Here is a 15,080-nt window from a genome sequence, read left to right as displayed (position 1 = left end):
GTTAGTAAACATAAAAAAATTATTTCTTAAAGTATAATTTCACTAAAAATAATATTGCATCAAGTTGCTATGGATGAGGAAGAATTTACCATATAATCTAGTTTGTAATTTCTAAGTTTTAATAAAATGAAAATACAGTGTTATATAACCTCAGCATTTAGACATAACAGACAATTTTAGGGGCTGGAGAGATGTCTCAGCTGGTCAACAGCCTCCTGCATAAGCATGAAGATCTAAGCTCAAATCCTAGCACCCACATAAGAAGCCTGTAACCCCAGTGCTGTGTATGTGAAGGTAGGAGGATCTCTGGGGCTTGCTGGTCTCTGGTCTAGCTCCGAGTTTAATAAGAGACCATGTCTCAAAATAGCAGAGGATGACAGAGGAGGACAGCCAAGATCCTCTGCAACAGAAACATGTTCATGAGCATGTATACATGTGTATACCACACACATCTACACACCAAAGCAGATATGTACACCTGTACACCACCATATACATGTGTGTGTGCATATAGACACACACACACACACACATTCCAACAGCATTGTGAAACAATTTATATAGTTAACCTTCAATAAGTAAAAAAGTAGTATATTAATTTTTTTAGTTTAAATATTTATTAGTTATACAAAATTTCTCTCAAGAGTCTACAGGAAGGAAAATATGAATCTCTGAAAAAAAATGTGTTTGGTTTTACTTTCTTTCAAAAGTGAATAGATAAGCAGTTTAAACTTTGTAGCTTAAATAGGATGATACATGTGAAATCTGAGCAAAAATAAGCAGGAAAAGACAAACAGAAATGTAATCTTTTACTCCAACAATATAAAATGAAAAGAGTAATAAAATTCTCGAAAAACAATTACCATGTGGAATTTTAGCAGACTCCCTCCAAGCAGATTCGAAAACAGAGGAACACAATTAAATGTACCCCATAACCTTTACTTTCATGGTAATATTACAGTTCTGACTTTCATTACATTTAAATGTCCTTTAAAAAATGAAACAAAATGTACTACTGACCTTTTCAAAAGGTCAAGTAACAATAATTCACTATTTCATTAAAGCACTAACAGGTATTATGTAGTAACTTTCGCCTAACTTCAGAGGCACCCCACACGTAGGGCTGAGAGCGAGATAAAATGCACACTGTACAGAGAAGCAGTAAAAGCAATTCAGCTTTACCTGGAAGAATAAAAGTCAAAGTCCCAGATTTGGGAAATCCAGTCACTGAAAAGGTCAAGTATCTTAAGTGGGCCAATACTTGACTTTTCCCCAAATAAATAAATAAATAATACACACACACACACACACACACACACACACACACACACACACCTAGACTTTCTGTAGTTAAAGCAACTAAGTAGTAACGTTCTTTCTCAAAAAGCAGATTTTCGAGCTTCCGGACAACAAAAGCACAGCAAGTTGTCTAACCCTGAAAGTCCTGACACATCCCACCAAATACTAGAGTGATTAATCATACAAATAAGAAAAAAATGACAAAAATCCCACGTTTGCAACCAGAAGTCAGAGAACACAATAATTTTGTAATTACTCAGAAGGAAAATCACTTCTGAGTAGAGCTCCTTCTGGGGCCCAACGGCAGAGAGTCAGGAGTATCATTAAAATAAAACAATATCAAAGAAGAAAGAATAAGGGGATTGGCGTTAAGTGCAAATATCATAACAAAGAATTCTGTTAGGACAGAGCAGTGATGATAAATAAGAGAGCTAACAAGAACCAAATACTCAAGGAGAGGGGGCAATTGGCAGCCATGGATTGTGCTCTTAGCCCTCAGACAGAGGAGGATCACGAGCTCGAGGCTTGTCTGGCCCACACAGTGAGATACTATTCTAAAGAAGGGAAAAGAAAGCCAAGAAGATGTCTGAAAACATTTCACAGTAGGAAGGAGATTGGGTAGAAATACCCTCCGGAAACTGCACATCAGAAAGAAAGAGATAACAGTGGGAAACTCAAACTTTGATGACAAAAATAAGAGCCCACAACAGATCACCACTCCCGCTTACCCCCAAAACATGATCCATTAAATAGACTGCACTTTCCTTCACCAACAGAAGAGGGTGTTCTTGAATCAGAAATTTCACAAACTATTGCAAACAGCAAAACACTCATAAGCTCAAGGATCTGTGTCCCCAGCCTAAAGGTGTTACATCACACAGGCAGTGAGAAGCAAAGTATCTCAGGTGATGGTGGAACCCAAGAGAACAGAACCTAGGAACACTCTAATTAGAACAAGGACTAGAGTATCAGGAAATGAACATTTCAAGACCAAGATGTCTAAAACACCAAGGCCAGAAACTGAAGGAAGCAATGGACTTATTGACTAAACTCAGAAAGGAAATTAAACAAATCAAAATGGCATTACAATGAGAGTAAGTTCAAAGATGCCAAAGGAAGAACAGGGTAAGACAGAACTTCTTAACAGTGAAAGAAAAGCAAGAGAAACGCCAAATGACCATGAAAAAATAAAAATAAGGATGAAGTGGGAAACACCAGAAAAAGTCCAATATACATGCAATAGGAACCACTGAAAGGGTATTTACAATCATAGCTGAACTCCACTTTCCCAAAGTCACCACACTAAAACGGGCAAGTTTACATGAGAGAAATGAGTCACAATAACCCAGTCTGAAAAAAAAAATCAGAATTTAAAAATAAGGAGAAGGAGCCAGACGGATGACTCAATGGGTAAGGAATATGCCATCAAGCCTGGTGAGTTGCATTCCTTCTACTCACATGGTGAAGGAGTGAACCACCTCCCTCTTATCCCCTGATCCCCAGATTCAACTGTAGCTAGCATGTACCTGCATAATGCTCATACACACGAATGCACATGCACGCACATGCACACACATATGCATATACCCACACAGGCACACCCATACAAAATAAATAATGCAATTTTAAAGGAAAAGCTTAAAACCAAGGTGTCTAGGGAAGTAATGAAAGCTAGGAGACATACACATAGAGTATGCCAAACAATTTAGTTTTGGAAGGAGGAAGCTGAGGACAGATTTGCACACACTACACAGCTTCTACTACAGAACTAACTCCCCAACCATTCTACAAAGGAATCTTCCAGCTCCCTCAATCTTGGCACAATCCAACCAACCAAAGGAGAAATCCTTGTTATACAAGAGCCATTAAATACAGTACCTAGAGAAGTATTGCTTCACGGGCACAGCCAAATTAATCTCTGCTCGTGTTTAACAAAAATAAAAGAAAACCTTAAAACAGTTGGATTCTCTTCAAGTGACAACTACCGCTGACAAGAAAAAGCATTCATAGGGGGCATACTAACAAAGCACATTACACGTTCAGAGGAGAAAAATAAAGCCCACGATGGGGAGAAAAATCAAGAGACACAAATACAAAACAGCACAGATTGTGAAATCCGGGGGAACTAGTTGCCCTCTCATGGTGGCACTCATACACATCATGAGATCCGGAACTGAGCCCTCTGGCCAATAGCTGTGTGAATAATCTTGAAAGCAGCTTCTCTGCCACTATTTAACTTTCAGACAGTCTAGTCCTGGCAAGCATCTCTTTTTGGCATCTCAGGAGAGACCCTGAGCAGGACTCACCCACCAAGGTGCTTCCAAACCCCTGATCTGCAGAAATGGATAATTAGTCTGCCTTTTTGTTTTAAGGGTCAGAAACACAAAGGGCAAGAGGTAACCAGTATGAAGTCAGCAGCACAGGCCCTAAGGCCATCAGCTGAAAGGGTGGCAAGCGCTGGGAACCTAAGAACTGAAGTTGGGTTCCTGAGAGCCCAGATGAAAGCCACCTACAATCTCAGTTCTCCCCAGGCAAACACAAAGGACCTTAGGGACAAGATGGCTAATGAGACCCACTGGAATCAGCAAGAGACGCCACCATAATAAGCAATGTGAAGACCTAAGGAAGCAAGCAACCAGTGTGAGCCTCCGATCTCCTACACATACACTCACAGAGAGAAAGAGAGAGAGTTAATTCCTTGACTCACCCAAACTACCAAAGCTCATGAAAGAGAAAAAAGCCTAATAATAGGGAAAACACCTTTCATCTATTCACAAATAATTCGTTCACATAAAAACTGGCTGCTACGGCACCAAAAACGTATCCATAAGTTCCACAAGTGGATAGTTTATTCATAATACTAATTGTGGTATAGCAAAACCAAAAGTTCTAACAAAGACGGAAATTAGAAAATGTAGAAACGTTTCCATTTAACTTAACCTGAATGAAGAACTAGAAGTAAAACTTATACAAGGTCCATATAGTGATGAAACACTACACATAAGCATCTACATGGTACTTTCTTAAGAGCAAGATGAGGAACAGCAACACCTTGGAAACCCACATATAGAAGCTGTGCTGTCGCTGGTTGATTTGGGAAGGTATAAACAAAACAAAGGAAGTAACAGTCACAATCACACAGTCAGTCAAAGAGAAGTAAAATGGGAAAACTATCCCTTCTAGCAACGTGCCAATTCATAGATGGAAAAGGCATGGCAGAGCTGGGAAAGCCATGGCAGAGCTGGGAAAGGCATGGCAGAGCTGGGAAAGGCGTGGTAGAGCTGGGAAAGGCATGGCAGAGCTGGGAAAGGCATGGCAGAGCTGGGAAAGGCATGGCAGAGCTGGGAAAGCCATGGCAGTGCTGGGAAAGGCGTGGTAGAGCTGGGAAAGGCATGGCAGAGCTGGGAAAGCCATGGCAGAGCTGGGAAAGGCGTGGTAGAGCTGGGAAAGGCATGGCAGAGCTGGGAAAGGCATGGCAGAGCTGGGAAAGGCATGGCAGAGCTGGGAAAGGCATGGCAGAGCTGGGAAAGGCATGGCAGAGCTGGGAAAGCCATGGCAGAGTTGGGAAAGGCATGGCAGAGCTGGGAAAGGCATGGCAGAGCTGGGAAAGCCATGGCAGAGTTGGGAAAGGCATGGCAGAGCTGGGAAAGGCATGGCAGAGCTGGGAAAGGCATGGCAGTGCTGGGAAAGCCATGGCAGAGTTGGGAAAGCCATGGCAGAGTTGGGAAAGGCGTGGCAGAGTTGGGAAAGGCGTGGCAGAGTTGGGAAAGGCGTGGCAGAGTTGGGAAAGGCATGGCAGAGCTGGGAAAGGCATGGCAGTGCTGGGAAAGGCATGGCAGAGCTGGGAAAGCCATGGCAGAGTTGGGAAAGGCATGGCAGAGCTGGGAAAGCCATGGCAGAGTTGGGAAAGGCATGGCAGAGCTGGGAAAGCCATGGCAGAGTTGGGAAAGGCGTGGCAGAGCTGGGAAAGGCATGGCAGAGCTGGGAAAGCCATGGCAGAGTTGGGAAAGGCATGGCAGAGCTGGGAAAGCCATGGCAGTGCTGGGAAAGGCATGAGAGTAGTGGGAAAGGCATGAGTGCTGGAGAAGGCATAAGAGTGTTGGAAAATAAGCATTTGCCACCAATCACTATTATTAACTAACTGGAACCAAGACTCAAGAACCAAAACACTACGGTAGGTGTGTGAATGTGTAATGGATTAAAGAACCTCACACACAAAAAAGTACTTCTTAATTAGAAAAGAAAATCTGGCAGAAGTCACTCTAGTCTGGTGACTGATTTATGACTATCAGATCTGGGAACTCGAGGGGAACACAGCACTCTCTGAGGTGCCCCTGTCCAAATGCATTTCTAGAATTTAATGGTGAGAAAACATCAAACTTAATAAGCGGAAGGCTTAAAAATAAAAATTCAAGTTAATAAAAACAGACTAAAACTCCTCCAAAATAAAGAGATAAGAATTAAATACACCCGGGAAAATTACATCAGATAGCAATTTTAGTAAGCGTACTGAAGCTAGGGCTGAATGGACTCTTGCTTTTATGAAATGAATGCTAAATTGTTCACAGATAAAGAATCAAGAACTATGTCTATGATTTAATCTCAAGGGGTAAAGAAAACGTGTGTATGGAACCAGCCACAATCACACTTTGGATTAAACCGGTTATGCTAGATAGTTTTTAGACATTATTCAAGATTTAAAGGAATATGAAAATGAGAAATTGCCTACAGCAAAGGCTAATTTGATTCCAGTCGAATCTGATGGCTGTGACGGTTTCCTAAAGTACTACTGCACATATACACAAGTGTCATAAAACCCTTGGTCTGCTCGTCCTGTCCTGCACTTGCCTGGTCCAGGGTCAACCTCCAACACCGCACACAAAACAAAACGTGAACTTTTCTGAACATCTCTGTGAAACTGGAAAACAGTCTAACTTGATATTTGAACAACTAAGCAAGAAGAGATGGATTTTCCTTCTATGACAATAAAATAGAACCTCTCTTTTTTGAGATATTCACATGGTTTTGCAAACACATAAAAAGAAGCCCAAGCTTCCTGGGTGTTCATTCACCACACAAGATTTTTTCAACTCCCAGTAATGCTTAGGTCAGAGGAAAAGTTTCACTCTGCAGCAGACTTGATAATGTGCTCCATATTCTAGAGACTGCTTTAAGGAGACCTCAGCACACATGGCAATTATGACTTCTGTCACTCAGGGCAGAGTTACACGCTGTTGAGTTTAGTATTTAGAGGAGAAGTCTATACTCGAAATCCTAGTTTGTTATAGCATGGAGAGGCGGGAAATGAGATTGCTTTTTAAAACAGCCAGTTTCCAGGTTATCTGGTGCCATCACAGCCTCTCTAAATTTCCCAGGATTTGATTTCAACTACAAAATCATGGGTTTGGGATTTTAAAAAAAAAAAGAAAGAAAAGAAAAAATTCTACTTAATAATGAACCCAGAGCACTCAAAGTCCTGTGGTGTATGTAGTAAGAGAACTCGGGAACTCAGGAAAGGGCTCAGCCAAGGAACCGACCGCACCTCCCCGCCCACCTCGGGCCCCGACCTGCGAGCCGCCCCGCCCTCCCGCCTGCACCGGCCCCGCCCACAGCGACCGCGCAAGTGCACTGACTCCACGCTGCTTCCGGGCCAGGCTTGCCCCGAGCCGGCCGCGGAGCTCTGGGGTCGGGCTGCGCAGCGAGTGACAGGCTCCGGCGTGAGAGAATGACCCCGCAGGGTACCTGAGCCGAAATGAATCCCTCATACACTGTTTTCTCCCGGTTCTGAGGAAGCAGCAGCGGGAAGTGGCGCAACAGGTTAGCGTCTGTCTCCGCCATGGCGCGCAGGGATGGCCGCCGCACATGCGCAGTCTGCGGAGGAGGGGGCGGGAACCGGCATTGGCGGGAAGAGTTTGGCGACTTCCCGCGGTGGTGGCTGCTGCTTGCCTACCCTGGACGGTTCCATTGGGCCAACTAGTCCAAAGGAGACCATGGGTCTGACTGGTCAGGATTATTCTGGCCTTGACTCTAAGAAAACAAAACGACAAAAGCCTTCTGTTGATTTCTCCCGGGAGAGCTTCTACAGTGTGCACATAGCATACTGCCTTTATCCTGAACCTGTCTCATCATCCCTCCTGTTCTGTTAGCTCTAGACTAGGACTCCAGCATACCCCCAAAATACCCTTCAACCGTCGGCATATATAAATAAACTGTAGGACGGACCTTAAAACATGATGTATTGAGTGCTGGTTCAGTGGCGTACTGTGTTTAATCGGATATATCTGAAAGACCTGCATATAAATTGAGGGAGATCCAGTTTAACCCTGAGTCGGTTCTGATGCTCTGCACCCACCAGTACGGCGAAAACACGAAAGAGATTGATGATGGATTTAGTGAAATCTCCTATATATTTTGCTAACTTAAGAATGGTTGTTTTTCATTCCCTTTTACTAAGTGTTGATTTTAAAAACTTAATAGTTATGATACGATAATTTGGTATTACAATAAGTCACTTCTGATCCCTACTATTTTTTTTTATTTTAATTTATTTATTAAGGATATCTGCCTCCTCCCCGCAACCGCCTCCCATTTCCCTCCCCCTCCCCCGATCAAGTCACCCTCCCTCATCTACTCGAAGAGCAATCAGGGTTCCCTGACCTGTGGGAAGCCCAAGGACCGCCCACCTCTATCCAGGTCTCCTAAGGTGAGCATCCAAACTGCCTAGGCTCCCCCAAAGCCAGTACATGCAGTAGGATCAAAAACCCACTTCGATTGTTCTTGAGTTCTCAGTATTCCTCAACGTCCTCTATGTTCAGCTAGTCCGGATTTATCCCATGCTTTTTCAGACCCTGATCCCTACTATTTTTTTTTTTTTTTTTTTTTTTTTTTTTTGGTTTTTCGAGACAGGGTTTCTCTGTGGTTTTGGAGCCTGTCCTGGAACTAGCTCTTGTAGACCAGGCTGGTCTCGAACTCACAGAGATCCGCCTGCCTCTGCCTCCCGAGTGCTGGGATTAAAGGCGTGCGCCACCACCGCCCGGCCCCCTGATCCCTACTATTTTTAAGATATCACTGTGATGACGGAAGTTAGAAAATAATTCCACACTAGTTCAGATTTACGTATAATAAAGGGTTATTTATTTAGGGGAGACTCACAGATTACTGTCCTAGACTACAGTCCTCTGCATAAACAGGAAACAGAAATTGAGTCTAGCAGCCGGAAGCGTAAGCGTTACAGCTGCATTTATGGTATGAGTCCACTACCAAGTGGGCTGTTATCTTAAAGGCTATTGAGCTGAAAGAGCCCCCACAGCATCACTGTAATATGCCAAAGATTGTGCAAAGATGATAAGATATTCCCCTCTTCTCTCCTATTGCCCTCACTGTAGATAGGATTTAAAAATTTATACTTTGACAAAATGTGGCACAGTATCGTGATGCTTAGAGAAAGCAAGAATGCTGCAACTGTGCTTAGATTAGACTACACAAATATGGTGGTTCTCAATGTTTCTAATGTTGTGACCCTTTGATACAGTTCCTCATGTTGAGATCATAATTATTTCCGTTGCCACTTCATAACTGTAACATTGCTTCTGTAATGAATCAGAGGGTAAATATTTTTAGAAATAGAGGTTTTCCGAAGGAGTGACGACCCACAAGTTGAGAATGAATTGCTAAGACTTGCTCGAAATGGAATTCAGATTGCAGTAGTGTCAGCATTAACAAACTCTTGTACAATTTATGTTTTACAGCCCTGAGGAGAAAGGTATGCTGGCAGTCAGGCATCAAGGAATACCACAAACTCATACCACACAGCAAACCTCGCAAGATATTTATTGCAAAGACACTAGAGGGTGGCTGCCTCTGATTGAGTGAGAAGCAGCAGGGAACTGAGTAGGAGATAGGCTTGTATAGGGTTTCTTGTGGGTAGAGTTTTCCAGGATGAAGAATTCCAATGAAAGAATTGGTGACATTTTAAGACTTGAGCTTTGGACAAGGGACTTTTTAAACTCAGAAGTGAGCTTGGACTTCTTTAACCCACAATTTAAGAAAACACAAACTTACTCCCAATGGATTCAGAACATACCACCTTGGCATTTGCATAAACAACAAAATCTAGGTCATTCGAATCATTTCTGGCCCCTGGTTCAACATTAACTATTTGTTAAGTGTCGTATTCTACCTAAGCTGTTATAACAGAAGTACCATAATTTGGGTAGCCTCTGAACCCCAGAAATTTATTTCTGCTTTCATGAAGAAGAGAAAGTGTAGAACCAAGGCTTACATTCTATATTTGATGTCTAGTGGAGAGTTGCCCTCATGATACTTGTCTTTTCCCTATTATCTTACGTCATGCTAATTGCTGTCACTGATAAATACTAGCCACAGTAGCCAAAGACAGTTGGCTTCTTGCGGCTGAACTCTCATCACTAACTTAATAGGGATTTTTTTTTAAAGTATCACTAAATGTCATCTTATGTTTAAGGGAAACAGCCCTTAGGTATATTCATGGTGGTTAAATTTCTAAGTGAGAACATCACAAAAATAAATAAACAAGTAAATAAATAAATAAATAAACAAACACTAGGAAATCTGTTCATAATCAAATAAAAACAAAACAAGAATATTTCATTGCCACTATCCTGAGGCATTATAGAATATGCTGAGGCATTATAGACTGAGTGGTAAAAACTTGTGTTATCATCAGTTTATATAAGAAACACAGTGAAAATCAACTGCAGAGAATACTTTGTATATTTGACTATCAGAAAACCAAGAAGCTTCTTCTAGCACCATTACTAAGGTTTAAATTGTGGATATCGCTTACAAGTTACATGAAGATCCACTCCAAATCTCAAGCTCTTTGAGACACCATGGGTACTATTTATTTTGTCTAGTGTGTCACAAAATAGTACTCTTTAAATGTTATGGTCTTGGAAAACTAAATTGCTAACTTAGAAAAACTTAAAAAAATACCTTAAAGGATAAGAAATATAAGTTCTACAATTTTATGTGTGGTGGTTTGAATGAGGAGAGCCCCATTCTTATTCTCTGTCTCTCTATTTCTATCTCTATCTCTGCCTGTGGGTCAGGACATAGCTCTCAACTACCTCTCCAGCACCATGTCTGCGTGCATGCCTGCCGTGTGCCATGCCCCCTGTTGATATGGACTAAACCTCAGAAACTATAAGCCAGCTCCAATTAAATGTTTTCCTTTATAAGAGTTGCTGTCATTATGGTGTCTCTTCAAATCAATAGAACACTAAGGCACTGTATTCACTGCTACAGTGTCGATGCTAACATAAATACACAAATACACAGAATATATTAGTGGTAGTAGTAGTTACTTAGGAAAAGGTAATAAAGAAAAAAATGGGGGTGGTGATCAGAAAAGAGTTCTCGCTCCCTTTCTCTGTCTGTCTGTCTATCTACCTGTATGTATGTGTGTATGTGTACATATATATGTGTGTGTGTGTGCACATACATATATGTATGTATATCCTCTTAGTTTTTGCTATGCTCAGTCACTTAGTATTATATGTTCTGGTACATCATCAGTTATTTACTGAAGGTCTTTTCTAGTATGTATATACATGTATGCATATGTAGCTATGCATACAGATCAATACATGAGAGTGTAATACTAGCGAGGAACAGGATGTGTTTAATCAGTGGAGAGGGAGAACAAGCACCTCTAGCTCTTCTCTCGATCATCTTCACTTACGTTAGCTGAATAGGCATGTTGATACATTTATATGCCCTGAGATCTTCTTCATGGTTTGGTTTGATCTCATCAAACACATATGTCCAGCTTTCTCTTCTCCTTGCCCTAGCTCTAGCTCTATTATTATGAGCACAGCGGCATATGTTTGAGCTGAGTGCCTTGACTGAGACTTGCCAACAACTCTGCAGTTCAGGCCCCAAAGTCCATTGTTCCAAAGGCTCTAGTTCCGAGACTCTTGAATTTTTGTCATATAAGCTTTTCCAGAATTTAGAAATGACAGCAATTTGCTCCAATGTGATTCCACATTTCTTGATTTGAAGCACCAAGTATGCCTCCAGGTGGTTGACATTTATGTCTGGGTGATTTATAATCACCGTCATTTTTACCATAAAAGGACAGATCCTATCAGATGACACGTTCAGGTAGGATTTGCTCCCCAGGATCTTCTCTAATGCTGACATGCCCACAGAAAATATTCTGGACCATGCTCAGCAGTTCCATCAGGGAGGCCTACAGCTCACTAGCTAGCCCCAAATGGTCTACAAAGACACCCTCCAAGAGATGAGCAGGGCCTTTTTAAAACATTTGAAGAATTATCAGCCTTCATATTAAACAAGATGTTTCTATTCTTTCAGTCATCACTTGTTACCCTCACTGCATGGCATCAATATTTGACTTTGTCCCAGGGGCTTCTCCTGTTAGTTGCCATCTATGGAAGAAGACAGGATGCCTGCCAGTGATTTCCATTAGATACATGAGAGAGGTTGTGTGAGTCTACTGAGAAGAGAAGTGAAGACTATGCTCAGGAAGTAACAAAATTAGGAAAGAATGGAGCTACTTAAGAGCCTCAAAGACTGGAAAAGTAAAACAATAATAGTCTCTTAAGCACAACACTGTCATAGGTGAAAAAAGAGGGAAGCCTTACAAGATTACAGTGTAAGCTACTGTGTGGCAGGTTACAAAAAAGGTGGAGACAGTTGACAGTTAGGGGTGTTTGGACCCCATAATTATCAGTCTTTGGATCTTTTTATTGCAAAACATTGATTAACTCGAAGCAGCACTTTGCTCTTGCCTTTTTTTTTCTATTCAGAAATTTAAAAGCAACCCATAAATTGTAGTGTAGGGAACAATTTTGCTATTATTTTTCATGTTTTAACCTTTGACAACAATATAGTCATGAGAAATAAATTATAAGGCTTACTTTTATGACGAGAGTTTGGCCAGTGACTTTCTGAGAAGATATTCTAGTTTCTAGCACACCAGTCCAATTCTCTTAGAAAAAAACTGTCTTGCTAGGAAAATTTCCCAATAGTGAATGTGGATCCTCAGCGGGTCTAAATCAGCAGTAATGAATGATTTCTGCTCCACTTTAGGCAAGAGGAGCAGTGGCATCCTCGTGGAACCCAACTACAAGCAAAAAACCCTATTTTAGGATTAAGAAATGGTAAGAAGGTATGCCGTTCAAAAGACTCTGAAGACTTTTGAATCCTCTGAAATAGGACAGTCTCGATTATAAGCAAATATTTCTCAGCAAAGCAAAGAATAATATAACAAATAGGATTCTCCCAAGAAAAGAGCTGACCCCACACCCAGTGAAAGCCAAATACAATGATGGCTTTTGATGATTCTATATTCTTTTGATGAACAACTAGAAGCAATTCCTCTAGAATACTAACACCTAGCCAAAACTAAAATTCAGAAATGCATATCACCCTGGAATCTATCATACTGATTCACAGGGATGCATTCCTGGAACATCAATAATGTAGAGGCTGCACCAAAGGAGAGAATAATAAGTCCACTGGACTAGGAAAGAGCAATTATAGAGGGAAGGATGAAAGATACAGAAAAAATATCAGTGAAAGAAATGACTCTAGCTTGAAAGTTTCCCTAAGGTTAGTCAATCCAATTTACTCAAAGATTCAATTAATAATAATAATTATTATAATTATTATTATCGTCCCAAGAAAGTGTATCTGAAGAAAAGAGGTTTGCTTACCTTTGATTTTTATTTGGAAAACTGAAGCTGATCAATATTATCTAAAAGCCATGCAATCTCTCCAACAGTCCTTGGCATTGGGTTTCAGCCATCATAATCATAGTGAATTGTTTAAGTATTGATGTTTCCAAGCTGTACCCTTGCCATTAGGTCTCAAAGAATGATCTCTGGACCAGTGTCAGCATGACTTAGGAACTTCCACTCCAGAAATAACAAATGTGACTTCTGGCATGAAGTTTCAGCAATCTTATTTTAAACAAGCATATGTATAGCAAATTTAAGTTGTATCGAAATGATTCTGTTGTAAGCTAAAATTTGACAGTCATCTCTCTCAGCTTGTCTCATATAAATTTTCATACTTGTTACCACTAGGCGATGGTGGCACACACCTTTAATCCATTATAAAATGGATTAAAACAGCCACAAGGTTTGAATTAATCAAGTGAGTATTTATTCTAAATTAGGTTTTATGATCCCCAAACCAGAAACTGTTGGCTTAACAAATACAAGCTTAATTAATAAATATTATTTCTTTCTTCCTCTCTCTCTCTTTTTTTTCAAGACATTGTTTCCCGGGTAGCCTAGATGTCCTGGAACTGGCTCTGTAGACTAGGCTGGCTTCAGATTCACAGAGATCCACCTGCTTCTGCCTCTCAAATGCTGGATTAAAAGCCTGTACAAGCATGGCCTGAAGATATATAATTTATTGTCAAGCAGTTAAAGGGTGCCTTAAAATAAGGATAACCTTAATTATAAAAATAGAACAAAAATCAGTCTCAATTGGTATCAGATTTTAGGGAGTTGAATTCCTTTTAAATCTTTCCTTAAAGTTGCAATACAACTGCTGGGACTGTGGCTGTCCCTGGATGAAAAGACCATTGCAGTTTCTTAGAGGCCTGTGTAAATGAGTCATCTTACAGTGACCATCCCCATACGCAGATGTAGTTTTTAGTGTTGAAAAAAAAATGCTTAGAGTAAGTGGTTATAAGATGTACTATTTCTTATTTCTGCACTTCAAATTCTCTATCATACACATGTGCATGCACACACACAATCATAAAACACTTGAAACAGCTTAACCATTCCTGATAGTATATAAAATATTCATAACCAATTTTCATTCTAAAGCTCCAATATAAAGGAGCTAAAGTTGTTGGTCAGTGGGTAGAGCATTTAGTTTATCTGGAGACTGATGCCTACTATCGCCAACACTGGGTGACACACATCGATAATTCCAGTACTCAGAAATTCAAAAAATCTCAGCTACTTCTTAAATTCAAGACTACCCTGACATAGATGAGAACCTGTCTCAAATGGAAGAAAGACAGGGATTAGAAACTAAATATAAATTTGATTATCAGTAATTCCAAAAGTATTTCATTACATTTTTTTCTTTTTACACAGTTTCAAGGTGGTATTTCCTTTCATTGGACTGATGTATATTTCATGAATTTATACTTATTTTGTTGCAAAGGTTTATATATTGTTACTAAGGATTGGGCTGAGACTGTAACCACTAAGTTACAATCCCTGAGTTCTGTCTGCACACACACAGACACACATGCACACAGTCATGTACACCCACATGCTTACAAACATGCATACTCGCTCACATGCACACTTGCACACACACACACAAACAAAACACCAAAAATAGGACAGAGAGAGGAAAGAAGAGAAAAAGGAAAGAAGAAAGGGAGGAAGGGAGGGAAGGAAGGAAGGAAGGAAGGAAGGAAGGAAGGAAGGAAGGAAGGAAGGAAGGAAGGAAGGAAGGAAGGAAAAAAGAGAAAACAACACTAAAAATCACTTAAAATTAGTCATTAGATAAGTGCATAGCATCATAGAGTGCAATAAAGAAACAATTTTAAGGTGGGCATTATGACACACCTACAATTCCAGCACATAAAATTCACATCAAGTTGATGGAAATCTCAAGGCCAGCCTTGAACTACATCCCTACAAGGCTATATGCCAAACCTTGATTAAGAAATAAGTAAATGATAATAGTAATTTAAAATAACCCATTTTGTATTTAGGGAAAAGGTCATCTGTATACACAGT

The 15,080-nt window shown here is 40.6% G+C and overlaps 1 protein-coding gene across 3 annotated transcripts in view; it reads right to left on the bottom strand.

Annotated features, from left to right (window-relative positions):
• Window positions 1-7,161, bottom strand: part of Fancl (FA complementation group L) — a 71,443-nt gene extending 64,282 nt beyond the window's left edge. For all 3 annotated transcript variants that reach the window (XR_012907202.1, XM_075942433.1, XM_075942434.1), the window contains exon 1: window positions 7,042-7,161. Coding sequence is in view for 2 of the 3 variants with exons in the window: in XM_075942433.1 (XP_075798548.1) it covers window positions 7,042-7,137 (96 nt within the window). In the remaining variant the exon portion in view is untranslated. The remainder of the gene's footprint in view (window positions 1-7,041) is intronic.
• Window positions 7,162-15,080: the final 7,919 nt, after the last annotated feature.

The sequence above is a fragment of the Microtus pennsylvanicus genome, chromosome 12 (genome assembly GCF_037038515.1).
Source record: "Microtus pennsylvanicus isolate mMicPen1 chromosome 12, mMicPen1.hap1, whole genome shotgun sequence".
Classification (NCBI taxonomy): Eukaryota; Metazoa; Chordata; class Mammalia; order Rodentia; family Cricetidae; genus Microtus; species Microtus pennsylvanicus.
The sequence above is the reverse complement of the archived record's forward strand: the minus strand, read 5'-3'. Positions and strand labels throughout refer to the sequence as shown.